This window comes from Urocampus carinirostris, chromosome 13 (assembly GCF_059441175.1).
Source record: "Urocampus carinirostris isolate Australia breed hairy pipefish chromosome 13, RoL_Ucar_1.0, whole genome shotgun sequence".
Lineage (NCBI taxonomy): Eukaryota > Metazoa > Chordata > Actinopteri > Syngnathiformes > Syngnathidae > Urocampus > Urocampus carinirostris.
Window position 1 is genome coordinate 3,178,867 of NC_142361.1, and position 15,250 is coordinate 3,194,116.

At 40.9% G+C, this 15,250-nt stretch overlaps 1 protein-coding gene across 2 annotated transcripts in view; it reads right to left on the reverse strand.

Moving 5' to 3' along the window:
- Positions 1-13,860, reverse strand: part of LOC148353498 (cytochrome P450 3A30-like) — a 54,604-nt gene extending 40,744 nt beyond the window's left edge. Inside the window, exons 1-4 of one of the 2 annotated variants that reach the window (XM_088350779.1) lie at positions 13,550-13,860; positions 13,388-13,481; positions 13,234-13,286; positions 9,314-9,413 (exon numbers count right to left, since the gene is read on the reverse strand). In XM_088350779.1, the coding sequence (XP_088206905.1) occupies positions 9,314-9,413; positions 13,234-13,286; positions 13,388-13,481; positions 13,550-13,620 (318 nt within the window). In that variant the 5' untranslated portion in view covers positions 13,621-13,860. Of the gene's footprint in view, positions 1-9,313; positions 9,414-13,233; positions 13,290-13,387; positions 13,482-13,549 lie in introns of both variants that reach the window. The other variant, XM_088350778.1, reaches the window with a different exon arrangement.
- Between the last annotated feature and the right edge of the window lie 1,390 nt (positions 13,861-15,250).

Genomic DNA, 15,250 nt, shown 5'->3' on the forward strand with positions numbered 1-15,250 from the left:
GCAGGTTTTCATCCAGGATATCTCTGTATATTGCTGCATTCATTTTTCCTTTTATCCTGACTAGTCTGTCAGTTCCTGCTGCTGAAAAACATCCCCATAGCATGCTGCTGCCACCACCATACTTCACTGTAAGGATGGTATTGGCCTGGTGATGAGCGGTGCCTGATTTCCTCCAAACATGGCGCCTGCCATTCACACCAAAGAGTTCAATCTTTGTCTCATCAGACCAGAGAATTTTGTTTCTCATGGTGTGAGAGTCATTCAGGTGCTTTTTGGCAAATTCCAGACGGGCTTCCACGTTCCTTTTACTAAGGAGTGGCTTTCATCTGGCCACTCTACCATACAGGCCTGATTGGTGGATTGCTGCAGAGATGGTTGTCCTTCTGGAAGGCTCTCCTCTCTCCACAGAGGAACGCTGGAGCTCTGAAAGAGTGACCATCGGGTTCTTGGTCACCTCCCTGACTAAGGCCCTTCTTCCCCGATCGCTCAGTTTAGAAGGCCGGCCAGCTCTAGGAAGAGTCCTGGTGGTTCCAAATGTCTTCCATTTACGAATAATGGAGGCCACTGTGCTCATTGGGACATTCAAAGCAGCAGAAATAGTTCTGTATCCTTCCCCAGATTTGTGCCTCAAGACAATCCTGTCTCGCAGGTCTACAGACAGTTCTTTTGACTTCATGCTTGGTGTTTGTGCTCTGACATGCACACTCAACTGTGGGACCTTATATAGACAGGTGTGTGCCTTTCCAAATCATGTCCAATCAACTGAATTTACTGCAGGTGGACTCCAATTAAGCTGTAGAAAGATCTCAAGGATGATCAGTGGAAAAAAGATGCACCTGAGCTCAATTTTCAACTTCATGGCAAAGGCTGTGAATACTTATGTAAATGTGATTTCTTAGTTTTCTATTTTTAATAAATTCAAAAAAAGTAAAAAAAAAATCTTTTTCACATTGTCATAATGGAGTATTTTGTGTAGAATTTTGAGATAAGAGATTAAATTAATACAATTTGGAATGAGGCTGTAACATAACAAAATTTGGAAAAAGTGAAGCGCTGTGAATACTTTCCAGATGCACTGTAAATATATCTACAGTCAGCCTCCTCCATATGGGTTGGAAATCCAGTTTGATAAAAAATTAATAGCTATAGTGAAGAAAATAAGTATTTGAACACGCTGCTATTTTGCCATTTCTCCCACTTAGAAATCACGGAGGGGTCTGAAATTTTCATAGGACGTACATGTCCACTGTAAGAGAGATAAACTAAAAAGAAAAATCCTGAAATCACAATGCATGATTTTTTTAACTGCAATAAGTATTTGAACATCTGAGAAAATGAATGTTAATATTTGGTATAGTAGCATTTGTTTGCTATTACAGAGGTCAAACTGTCAGGGCGGACCAGAACAGAGCAGGAGACCCCAGAGCGTTCGTTATAAGTCTTTTATTTGGGGAAGCGTACAGGGTTAGCGGGAGACGCGATGACCGTCGAACGTCAGCAGCAACGCCGTGAAGACAACTTCGGGACACGTAGCCAATCGTAGCGTGGGACGGAAGCAGGTCGAGTTTACCGGGACTGGAGAAAAGATCGTAGCGTGGAACGGAAGCAGGTCGGATCGGAGGCAGGCAGAATCAGGTAAACAAGTCAAAAAGACACAAGAAAATCAGGCGAGTCAAACGGGGTAAAAAGTATCCTCAGACGAAGAGGTCTCTGCGTAGCGTGCTTAAAAAGGGAACATAAACCAATCAGGGAGCGCATTCCAGCGCGTCAGATGATTACCCCAGGTGGCTCCAATTAGGTAATCATGACAGAACCCCCCACCCTCAAGGGACGGCTCCAGAAGTCCCCCAGGAAATTTTTTTTTTAATCCAAGACACGTCACAGGGAAACACGGGTGATCGGGGAACTATGTAACAGCACAATACCTCTCAGAATCCCTCCAAATGGAGGGAAGCCCCCTCATCAGCATCCGAAGGGGCGGCAGAGGGTGGTTCCGGAGGGCAAACAGGAAGAATCAGGACCGGCGATTCAGACAGGACAGGCAGAATCAGGACCGGAGATACAGACAGAACAGGCAGAATCAGGACCGGCAAAAACAGGAGAGTCGACTCAGAACAGGCAAACAGGAGAGTCGACTCAGAACCGGCAAAAACAGGACAGGCAGAATCAGAACAGGCAGAATCAGGGCCGGCAGCGGAGTCGGACTGGCAGGCAGCGGAGCCGGACAGGCAGGCCGGAGAGTCGAAGCCGGACTGGCAGGCAGGAGAGTCGGACTGGCAGGCAGGGGAGATGTACGAACGCGGGGTCCATTCTGGTCTGAGGATTCTGTCAGGGCGGACCAGAACAGAGCAGGAGACCCCAGAGCGTTCGTTATAAGTCTTTTATTTGGGGAAGCGTACGGGGTTAGCGGGAGACGCGATGACCGTCGAACGTCAGCAGCAACGCCGTGAAGACAACTTCGGGACACGTAGCCAATCGTAGCGTGGGACGGAAGCAGGTCGAGTTTACCGGGACTGGAGAGAAGATCGTAGCGTGGAACGGAAGCAGGTCGGATCGGAGGCAGGCAGAATCAGGTAAACAAGTCAAAAAGACACAGGAAAATCAGGCGAGTCAAACGGGGTAAAAAGTATCCTCAGACGAAGAGGTCTCCGCGTAGCGTGCTTAAAAAGGGAACATAAACCAATCAGGGAGCGCATTCCAGCGCGTCAGATGATTACCCCAGGTGGCTCCAATTAGGTAATCATGACACAAACGTTCCCTGTAATTTTTCACCAGGTTGGCATACACGGCAGGAGGGATCTTGGCCCACTCTTTCACACAGATCTTCTTTAGATCAGTCGGGTTTCTGGACTGTCACTGAGAAACACGTAGTTTGAGCTCCCTCCAAAGACTATTGATTGGGTTCAGGTCCGGAGACTGGCTGGGCCATGTTAGAACCTTGATATGCTTCCTACGGAGCAACTCCTTGGTTTTTCTGGCTGTGTGCTTCGGGTCGTTGTCGTGTTAGAAGACCCAGCCATGACTCATCTTCAATGCTCTGACCGAGGGAAGGAGGTTGTTCCCCCAAATCTCACAACACACGGCCCCAGTCATCCTCTCTTTAATACAGTGCACTCGTCCTGACCCATGTGCAGAAAACCACCCTAAAAGCATTATGCTACCACCCCCATGCTTCAAATTAGGGATGGTGTTCTTCGGATTGTACTCCTCATTCTTCTTCCTCCAAACACGCGGAGTGTAATTATGATCAAAAAGGTCTATTTTGGTGTCATCTGACCACAAAGCATTCCCCCGTGACTCCTTTCTATCATCCAAATGGTCATATGCAAATTAAGAAGGGCCTTGACATGTGGTGGTTCAAGCAGAGGAACCTTTCGTGCCATGCATGATTTCAAACCATGACGTCTTAGTGTGTTACCTACAGTAACCTTGGAAACGGTGGTCCCAGCTCTTTTCAGGTCATTGACCAACTCCTGTCATGTCGTTCCGGGCTGATTCTTAGAATCATTAAGACCCCACAAGGTGATATCTTGCATGGGGCTCCACTCCGATTGAGATTGACCGTCATATTTATTCATTTTCTAATGATTACTCACAGTGGACCTTTTATCACCAAGCTGGTTGGCAATTGCTCAGTAGCCCTTTCCAGGCTTGTGGAGGTGTACAATTTTGTCTCTGGTGTCTTTGGACAGCTCTTTGGTCGTCGGCATGTTACAAGTCTTACTGATTCTACAGGTTGGACAGGGGTCATTATGGAGCTAACGACCTCAAACAGGTGCATCTGATTTAGGATGATACATGGAATGCAGGTGGACTTCTAATGGGCGGACTGACAGGTCTTTCAGGGTCAGAATTTTAGATGATACACAGGTGTTCAAATTCAAGTCAAGTCAAGTCATTTTCATTTGTATAGCCCTTAATCACAAATAGTCTCAAAGGGCTTCACAAGTTATTACATATAAGAAGTTTAGGTTATTCGTTTGCTATAGAGTAGAAGTGAGTTTTAAGCTTAGATTTAAACATTTCCACTGAGGTTGCAGATCGGATCTCAGGGGGAAGAGCATTCCACAACACCGGTGCCCGGATGGAGAACGCTCTCGAACCAGCGGAACACTTCTTGGCTCTTGGGATCACCAAGAGACCGGAGCTCTCGGAACGAAGGCTTCGGGCCGGGACATAGGGGGAAATCAGATCTGAAAGATATGAGGGGGAAAGTCCATGTATGATTTTGTATAGTAATAGGAGAACCTTAAAATCGCATCTTAGGCTAACAGGGAGCCAATGCAGGTTAGCCAAAATTGGGGTGATGTGATCGTACTTTTTTGTCCTAGTTAAAAGCCTCGCTGCAGCATTTTGTACCAGCTGAAGACTCTTGAGTCTGGTCATCGGAAGACCGGAAAGTAGTGCATTACAGTAATCGAGACGGGAGGTAACAAACGCGTGAATTATGATTTCCGCATCCGACTGAGAAAGTATAGGACAGATTTTAGCAATGTTACGGAGATGGAAGAAACCGGTTCTAGTAATTTTCTTCACATGTGTTTGAAAGGACAGATCGGGGTCAAAAATGACACCTACATTTTTAAGTGAGTCGCTCTGTGTGATGTGGCAATTGTTGATGTTCACAGCGGTTTTAGAGAATAAGTCACGGGACTTAGATGGACCAATAACTAACATTTCAGTCTTTTCAGAGTTAAGACGCAGGAAATTGAGTGACATCCACTCTTTTATCTCAGTGAGGCAGGCCTCCAAATTTCCACAGTTTAGTGTGGCAGATTCCTCCCTCGGGAGATAGAGTTGAGTGTCATCTGCGTAGCAATGGAAACTGATATTATACTTGCGAATAATATCACCTATGGAAGCATATAAATGCTGAAGAGAAGGGGGCCAAGCACTGAACCCTGCGGAACACCACAGGTAACACTAAAGGGCTCAGATGTCAATTCGCCATATTTAACGCAGTGTGTCCTATCTGAGAGGTAGGATCTGAACCATAAGAGGACGTTTCCTGAGAGACCAATCCATTTTCCAACCGTTCTAGCAAGATATTATGGTCCACTGTGTCAAATGCAGCACTAAGGTCCAGCAGCAGCAAAAGTGATGATGCGCCAGAGTCCATTGCCCGTAGGAGATCATTGGTTACCTTAATCAGAGCTGTCTCAGTAGAGTGGTTAGCCCTGAATCCTGATTGCATTGATTCAAAGAGATTGTTCTCGGACATGAAATCATTCAGCTGCTGTGCCACTACTTTTTCCAAGTATTTTAGAAAGAAACGGTAGGTTTGACACAGGTCTATAATTACATAAGTTTTCTGGATCAAGGTTGGGTCGTTTCAGTCGTTTCAAATACGCAATATTTTTCTTTTTAGTTTATCTCTCTCACAGTGGACATGCATTTACGATTAAAATTTCAGATCCCTCCACAATTTCTAAGTGGGATAAAAAGCAAAATAACAGAGTGTTCAAATACTTATTTTCTTTACTGTATATAACCAAAGACACAAATTCAAATTCGCAGTTTCTCAACAGACTTTATTATTCCTAAAATAGTACAACAATAATAACGTTTTAAAACTTGAATGAATTACTGATAAAAAAAATAATGCCTCCTGTTTTAGCTGTCTTTTGAATTCTTACTGTAAATATAATCTGAAATAAATGTTCTAAATAAAACTTCTTCTGTAGAATATCCAGCTTTAACAAAAAGTTCAAACAGAGGCCTCACAACGGTACTAACTTAACAAACAAAAACCGTCACTTAAGTCTTTATTTTTCTTCCTCATGCCTGTTTTATTATTTTTGCTTTTCTTCTTCACCTTCCTTGTCTGCCCATCCATATTTTGCTGTAGAGCTGATCTTTCCCAGATGTTTTCGGTTACTAAACAAATAAGTATGAAAGTCTTTGCAAGAAGTTAGATTCCCCTTCAATGACTCAACAGAAAGAATGTTCCTCTCATTGGTCCACTGGCTCTGCATCAATGAGAAAACCCTCTCAACATTGGCATTATAAGAAGGAAATGCAAAGACAAACTGCAATTTTCAGGAGTTCTGAATGAAATGCAATGCTTTTGGCCTTCTCAAAATATTTTGTCCACTTCTGGTGGGCCTGGAAGCCACTGAACTCCTCATCACTGTTGCACCTTTTTAGTGAATTTCCTCAGATTGGTCACCTGGTCAAAACACTTTACATAATCAATTAACACCCACTTTTCTCCTAGGTACTGGATGCAGGCCTCCACATCATTCCAATCTGGTGGCTTACTCAGATCCATCCACATGAATGTTGAGAACTCTTCCATGGGAGTCATCCACTTCTCCAGATACTCCAGACATGCACTGCACAGGCCTTGCGCATCGGCACAGAACTGGTCACAGCCCTTACCAAGTCCATCGCTGCGCTTTTGTGCTAGTAGTAACTTAACTTTAAGAGACAAGAAGTTGCTGCTCTTGCATTCAAGAAGAATGGCGTTGATGTTGTTCAGAATTTTCTTCACCTCCATAATTGACTTGTTTTTCTTTTCTATTTCTTGAATGCAGGTGTGGAACACAGACATGAATGAGTGTATGTGCCAGAGGTAGATCTCACTGAAGTCATTTTCAAAAAACATCTTGATCACTATGAGTGTTTTTGCTGAGACAGAAAGAATGCCTTTAAAGCTGGTAACATCTGTATCATCCTCTCAATACCTGGAAACAATGACAGCCACTTTGTCTTGCTGGGAGAAAGCATCCTTCTGTATTCAAAGTCAAGAAAGTCACAGTACTCCTTGAGGTTCTCAGTGCGCACTGTGTAAATATGAAAGTGCTGGTAGATTTTGAACATGACACTCTCAAGGTCAACATCTATTGTGTCTGCCCGTCGATAAACACAATTATTCAGTATGTGTGCAAGGAAACCCACACCAATCAGAGTCTTGTTGTGCAGCCTCCTCTTTAATTGTGCAAACACATTCTTTCCCTCTTCATCACACCGGATTCCTCTGAAATTTGTGTTGTCACCAGTAAATGCAATACATTTTCTATAGAATTGTTTTTTGCCAATGTTTCAATGAGATATTGTGCAATGGTTTCTGCTGTTTCATTTGGTGGGTCTTTAACTTCAACTAATTTTGTTTGCACCACCCTTCTTCCAGTCAAAGTAATCGATTATAACAGGGAATATTTTCACTGCTCCATGGAATTTCAACAAGGCATTTGTGCAACCCATGGACCTGTAGCTGTTATGGTGTTTAACAATGTGAAAAGCAAACACACCCTCCGCTGTTTACAGCATCCTCTGTTTTTCCGGGTCTTACAAGGAAGTCGGTCGGCTTATCAGAAGAAATCTCACCACGCACAGCTTTTTTGTGTTTCTCTGTGTCCATGTGAGCTCTCAGGTCTCCAGCATCTTTGTTAGACACCGAAACATATGTGCCAGCTTCGCACACAGTGCGCTCTACCTCCCATTTGTTTCGACCGGGACGGTATGTGGGGAATTTCTTTTGCAGCTCATCTGTGAAGATGCACTTTGCTTAGGCATTCTCGTTCTCTCTGTTATTGAGCACAGCAGAACCAACCGCTAGGCAGGCTCCCAGGGAATACATCACATGTAACCCAGTGCAGTAGTATTCAGTGCAAAGCGTCAGACAATTTCAACCCATGCAAATTGGTCACATTAAAAATAATTAAAACCAGGCATTTTCATGAATTTGGTAAACCCCAGGATGTAAAAAGTGGACATGTCCGGGCGAAGGAGGACGTTTGGTCACCCTATTTATTTTAGAGACATTCCAACCTGGTTTCAGGATTTTAGAGACTGCCGTTTTAAAGATTTTAAATGACCAGGTATAATATGGATTTTAATAAACTTACAGTTCTGTGCTACAGGACTTCAGTGTTGCTTTTGACACAGTAGATCACCAGATTTTATTAAATAGACTAAGAAACTTGGTGGGCATCTCTCGTACTGTTTTGAACTAGTTTTGTTCTTCCTCACAGATTGACATTTCTTAGTAGGTATGGATGTATGTTCCTCAAGAAGCCATGGAGTTACATGTGGGGTTCTCCAAGGTTCAAGTCATAGTTACACTGACGACACCCAGCTCTACATTGCCGTGTTCCCTGATGACACAAGTCCTATAGATACTCTTTTAAAATGAATTTCAGATATTAGGTCATGGATAGCAGATAACTTCCTACAGCTCAACCAAGACAAATCAGATGTCTTATTCATTGGTCCTGAAAGTCAGAGAGAGAAACTTTGACCAAAACTACAAGATTTTGGACCTTTAGGATTTGTAAGAAATTTGGATGTTATTTTTTACTCTAAATGTAATTTTATTCAACATATGAAAAATATAGCAAAAATCGGGTTTTATCGTCACAAGATCATAGCCCATACCGGCCCATTTCTCTGTCAGGCAAACACGGAGGTGCTCATGCATGCTTTTATATAGTCTTGTTTAGATTATTGTAGTGCCCTCCTCTCCGGTCTTCCCAAAAAGAAAATTTTTAGCTTGTAGCTGCTACAAAATTTAGCAGCACATGTCCTTACGGGGGCCGGGATCACATTACACCAGTTTTAAGATCGCTGCATCGTCTCCCTGTGCATCAATTTTGGATCAATTTTAAGCCATTTTAAAAAGTCTTATTGGTCTTGGGCAATCCTAGCTTTCTGGTTTTGCTTTTATTTTATCAGCCCTCAGGGTCCCTGTTGACTGTTCCCAGGGTGAGGACCAAAACCTATATTTATTTATGATATGTTTAACTTCTAATCCCGTACAGCAAATTTCATGTTATATTTCACGTTTTAATGTTTTGTCATGCAGTTGATTTTATTCATATTTTTATATTTCAGTGTTTCCCTATTTGGGTGGCCCACACTGGTAGGGTGTGGTTAAATGGCTGAAAATCCTGAGGCCATTAGTTGCCACCCCTTTCAGCTTGAATAAGGACCCCTTAGGTCCCTTTCCTCACATAGTTACTCTGTGCCTTGCATAATAAAAAAAATGTTTTCCCTATTACTATTTATTCTTGCTGTATTTCAACCATTGTATGTGATTGTGTATTAAGTGTTTGGGGTTACTGGGTGGGGATTTTAGGGTCTTATTGTACGCTGAATGTTTTCATACATCTTTGAGAGACAGTTTATTCAGAGTGCTCTACAAATTGATTCAAAGTATTTTTTTTGTTTCTTGAATAAACGCCCCCTATTAGGGTTTGATCACATTTTGGTTTTATGTCTCCTTGTGTCCTGCATTTGGGTCCGTCCAAAATCCCATGACAGTAAATAGTCTAGTCTGAAGAAGGCAACAAAAAGATTTGACATTGCTCACCCTACGATTAGTGAAGGCAGTGTAGCAATCTTTCACCATCACCGCTTTGATTATTTCGGGATCCGTCACCATCAAAACGGGAGTTCTGCCGTCATACAACCTACACAGAAACAGAATTTTCACATCCATTTTCTTTATTAAACTGAATTAATTGATGTGGCAAATGCTTAGTGCATTGTTTTTCAAGCAGTGTATTTACCCAGCTAAATAACCTGTATCACCAGCTGTGCCACAGTGACCACAAATGACTAGAAAAACTTGATATTTTGCATGCCATCATCTAGAACAGAAGCGGGCAAACTACTGCCCACGGGCCACATGCAGCCCGTCAGCCTTTTTAAGCTGACCTGCCAGATGAAAAAGGTAAATATATATGGTAATATATACAGTATAATGTAAAATAAAGTACCATTAATAAAATATTGTTGTATTTGTGCCACTCTTGTCCCCAGAGTCAATTTGTGAATCCAATGAAAAATATATTTTCTTACGAACCACTAATGTGTAAAGGCCAACATTCAAGTAGCTGACTACATGTTCTGTACTTACAATTTCTTTGATCACTTGTTTCTTTTATCAAGATATTTGTCAATTTTCATGCAGGAAAAAGAAATCTTCTGATAAATTCCTAATGCATTTTGTGTTTTTCAATGCATATACAAAATATTTTGTAGTTAAAAACTAGGACCTAATAGAGTATTTTGCTTTTATTCTGACTGTTCAAAAACTAAATTGATGAATATATTCTTTTCATAAACAAATATAAAATGAAAAACAACATCTATGTGTGGATATCTGACTATACTGTATATTTATGAATAGATGAAAATGAGAAAAATTTTCAGAAAAGTTTTTTTTCCTAGTGCATTTCTGTTGTATTGGACCTGAGGCCATTTGCAGCTACAAAGATATCAAAATCATTTATCCCTCCTGGCCCAGCTCTCTGTCAATTTTTTAACCCAATGCAGCCCGTGACTGAAAATGTTTGCCCACGCCTGATCTTGATAGAACCTGCTGCGCCGGGCGACGTTTTGAGATAGGAAGCTTATCATTGTTGTTAATTGGACTTTTGGCACAATTTTATTTATTACTTTGGTTTATTGTTTAAATTGACTGTGTATTGTGTGTTGATGCCGTTGAATCATCAATTGCAGCCAGGTCATCCTAGAAGGGGAGTACGTTATGTGTGGCCCCTTCTCAAGGTTTCTGAATTTTCTTCATGCTGAGGTTTTTATTCGTTTTGTCTGCTGTGCAGAGACTTTGTAATACAGGGCTATGAGAATATGTTTGATTTGATTGAAATTTAGGCAACATAAAGATTTAACCAGTTATGGGACGTCACTTCTTTGCTAGCCTGAAAAATATGTAAATCGTGTGATGATAATTTTATTTTGGACTCAAAGACGTATTAAATAAATCCAAGCTGACAGGCTTGATTTTATTGCTTTCCCCCTGGTTGTACTGCTTCCAGATGTGTGTTTTCATGTCCTGGGGCGGCAGTGGGTCAGGAGGTAGAGCGCTCGTCTTGGGATCAAGAGATTGCAGTTCGAATCCCGGCTCCTCCGTGTCACATGTCGAAGTGTCCTTGGGTAAGACACTGAACCCCAATAAGCAGGTTAGCGCCTTACATGGCATCAAGGCCACTATTGGGAAATGTGAAGCACATTATAAATCGCTTTGGGAAGTCTTGACTTGAAAATTGCTATATAAATGCAGATCATGTCATTTCATTTAACCAATGGCATTTCAGCCATTACTTTTTGCCAAAGTCAGAAATATACACAATACAATACATTCTGCAGGCCCTGTAGCATAAAGTAAGTGTAAATAAAGATATTGCTTTAAACATTAAGATTTTCAGTTTGTAAAACCAGGGCCTTCTAGCTGGCATAGGGAAACGTCAGTGTTCTCACAAACTATGATTGGCAAGTGTGCGGTAATGCACCAAAGTGATAGTGCCAACCGCCGTTAAACTCGAAGAGAACAAAGAATGATTGGCTAGTGATAGATTTTAATTGCTTGACGTAGCAAACTGTTCTCTGTTGAAGAAATTTGCAAAAGCAAATTTATGGTTGTGTTGCTTTAATAGCGGTTCTGTCAACCCACATAGGATGAAAGAGGAGACAAAATGGATTTTGTTGCAGATTTACTGTCAGACTCATTTTTAGACAGACTTTTCAAAAAGGTTGGACGTCATTAAGAAATGTCGGTTAACTCCAAAGCTAGCAAGCCTGTCCCAACTGGGGAATGCAGGAACTTTCATTTTGGAAACACGATGAAAGGAAAAACAAAGGAAACTATGTAGAGCTTCTTTCTCTCATTGCTGAGAGAAAAAGAGATTTACATTACTACCTGTACACTAATAAGTGAAGAAAGGAAGATGGATTTGGTGGAGCATTAACATGATTTTAGGTGAGAAACATCTGTCTATATTCCTAATGATATAATAATAATAATAATAATTTATGCAATTTCATAAGATTCTGTTTAATGTGCCACAGCTGTTACTGCTGTAAAGGTTTCATAGCCAGATAAAAGTTATTGAGGGTTGGATTGATTCAGCCTACTGAAGGCCTCGGTGTGAAACAAGTGGCCCACCACTGGATTCAACCTTTTAAAAAATGAAATTGGTTCCAGGCAGGAGTGGACGGATCGCTCCAAATATCAATACTAAGGAAATTCTTAGATTGTATTGATTATATTGTCCTGGAAACGACATTTCACTCCTCCACCAACTTTTCAAAGTGCCGTTTCTATATGTAGATAGGGCAAGTCCTGCTCTCTGTCACCCAGCGCCTCTGGCCCCTCTCTAGGTTTACGCCTGTTTGTGTGACTGACAAGCCATTTTAGCACCTATCCCTGCCTGCTCTGCTGCTGCACCCTGCCTGCCAGGCGGAGGAAAGAGACAAATCTAGGCATGCACCCCTTATCAGAAGCTAAATATTACAGCGGCAAATGGGAAGTGCAGCGCTGTGTGGACATTGTTTTTTTCAACAACAGAAAAAGGACAATGCCAGGTGTCAATTGTGTGGTAAAGTGGTCCGCAACTGAGGCACACTTACATAACTGCATGAAAAAAATCACCCTCCAGAGAGCAACAAGCTGCAACCAAAAATGTAAACATGATTCTGTTTCTGAACAAAAATCCTGTAAATCTATTGTCATTATGGCAACAGAGCTAAAAGGGGTTGTTCATTCCATTTCAGATTTTTTTATTTGAGTCGCTTGACTTTTGTTCAGATGTAGTTTTTATATTAACCCCACAACATCACATGGAGAGAGAGAATGAATAGTCACCTCATATTGTTTTACTGTTGACTTTTGTTATGAACAAAATATTTCAAATGTAGTTAACTATTTCTGCTTGACCAGTTGTCTCAGGTGGTGAGAGATAGATCTCATTTATTAAACTCACTTTATATTGTCTACTGACAATTGTTATTGTATTATGCATTGTTTACTGTTTTGTGTGTATTTATGTACTTTTTGTGCATCTTTACATACAGTTTTGTGCGTGTTTATGTACATGCTGGTTGTTATTTTATTTTTATTGTATTATTTGTTGTTTACTTATATTTTGTAGCACTTCAAGTGTAGATACAGCTGTTGCTGGTGAGGTGTAATACATATTGCAAGGTTCAAAAACACAATTACCTATCTGTTCCTCTCAATTCAACTGACTCGAAATATGCTCAGAATTGTTCAAATTACTTGACATACAACTTATTTAAAGTAACGCAAATGGTTACTTTATCCAGTAAATAGTTACTTTTACTATAGAGTAATTAAACTACCAACTTAGTTACTTTAAGGAAGAAGTAGTGAGTAACTATAACTAACTCCTTTTATAAAGCAATGTGCCTATAACTGCTCGTGGCATAATTTGCGTTGAGTCAGCCTCATTGGGTAACACCACTCACCTCCACACATCTCCATACTTGGCGTGACATTCCCAGTCAGTAACGATCAAGCCCTTCTTTGGAGTTCCGTGAAAATTACGTCGTCAAATAGGAAAAAAAGCTCGAGTTTTAAAAAGACAGTAAATCATTTAGAGTTGTCGTTTTTGTGTCCCACCTTTCTAAAAATCCACAACGTGCCTGCAAAGGGGAGAATCCTGGGCCCTTTAATCCCCGTTGTTTTGAAGTGACCATAGGGCCATACGCCATACCTACACAAACAAACATATATTTATATATTTTTTAAAAAATATTTATTTAAAAATATTACAATACTCACAGAAGAAGCAAACTGAGAAACAAAATGACTAAAGCCAATGTCGTGGCCGAAAAAAGTTCAAAAGAGAGCATTGTACTAGTCCGTGTATTCACTCACAACTGGCCAAACAAGGAAGTGCGCTAAACACTTTGAACCCCTCCTCGGGACACGTAGGCAATCCCAGCCATTGCATGACGCAATTTGAAGTATCAGTGCGTTATTTTACATTCAAATTATTTGGTTAATAATTAAGTAATAAAGTAGTTAAGTTGGAAAACTTTGGACTTGCTGGACAAACTTTTCTCAAAGGACGTTAGGTGGTTAGTTCGCGAGCAAAAAGCCTTTATGAGCCGACTCCCTTCGAATCGTTCTATCTTTACTTGTAAATCTTGACTGCCATGATTGTATCTCTCTCTCTCTCTCTCTCTCTCTCTCTCTCTCTCTCTCTCTCTCTCTCTCTCTCTCTCTCTCTCTCTCTCTCTCTCTCTCTCTCTCTCTCATTTTCTGTCTCTCCTTTTCCTCTTTTTCCTCTCTCTTTCTTTGTTTTTCCCCTGTCATTGTCTCTGTTTTTATTTTTCTCTTTCTCTCAGTTTCTCTCTCTCTTCCTGCCCCCCTCTCTCTGTATTTCGACCTCTCGTTTTTATTTTATTTTTATTTTTTTCCTCTTTCTGCATCTCATTTTCTTTCCATCTCCCTCCCTCTTTCATTCTTTATTTCTCTTTCTTTCTCTTGCTCACTCACTCTCTTTCTTTTTCCTATCTTTCTCTCTCTCTTATTTCTTGCTTTCTTTTTCTCTCTCTTAATTCATGCTTTCTTTCTCTCTTATTTCATGCTTTCTTTCTACCTTATTTCTTTCTTGCTTTCTTGCTTTCTTGCTTTCTTGCTTTCTTGCTTTCTTTCTTGCTTTCGTTCTTTCTTCTCTCTCGCCCTTTCTCTTTCTTTATTTGTCTTTCTCTCTTTTTCTCTTTTTCTTTCTTTTTGTTTCTTTTTTATTCTCTTTCTTTATTTCTCTCTCTCCCTCTCTTTCTTTGTATCTTTTTTCTTATTCTTTGTTTTATCTCTCACTGTCTTTCATTCTCTCGCTCGCTCTCGCTTTCATTCTCTCTTATTATTTTTCTATCTATCTCTCTCCCTCATTTCTCTCTCTCCTTTGTATCCCTCTTTCTATCTCTCCTCTCTCTCTCTCTCTCTCTCTCTCTCTCTCGCTCTCTCGCTCTCTCGCTCTCCGTTTTGTCTCTATTTCGCTCTTTTTCACTGGGTTTCTCATTTTCTCACTCTCCCTTTTTCTTTCTATTTTTCTCTCCCTCTTCCTTTTGGAGGTGCTCATGAGGGGCCAATATGAAAGGCATTATCTTTGTGTTGTTTGCCGAGCATGAACATATTTGAAAGTTTAAATTAGGTAAAATCTCACATCATTCTACAGCTTTAAGGCTATTATTATATGACTCGACACCCCCTGATCTTTACAGGGTGTTAAAATAACACACTCTCTCTCTCTCTCTCTCTCTCTCTCTCTCTCTCTCTCTCTCTCTCTCTCTCTCTCTCTCTCATTTTCTGTCTCTCCTTTTCCTCTTTTTCCTCTCTCTTTCTTTGTTTTTCCCCTGTCATTGTCTCTGTTTTTATTTTTCTCTTTCTCTCAGTTTCTCTCTCTCTCCCTGCCCCCCTCTCTCTGTATTTCGACCTCTCGTTTTTATTTTATTTTTATTTTTTTCCTCTTTCTGC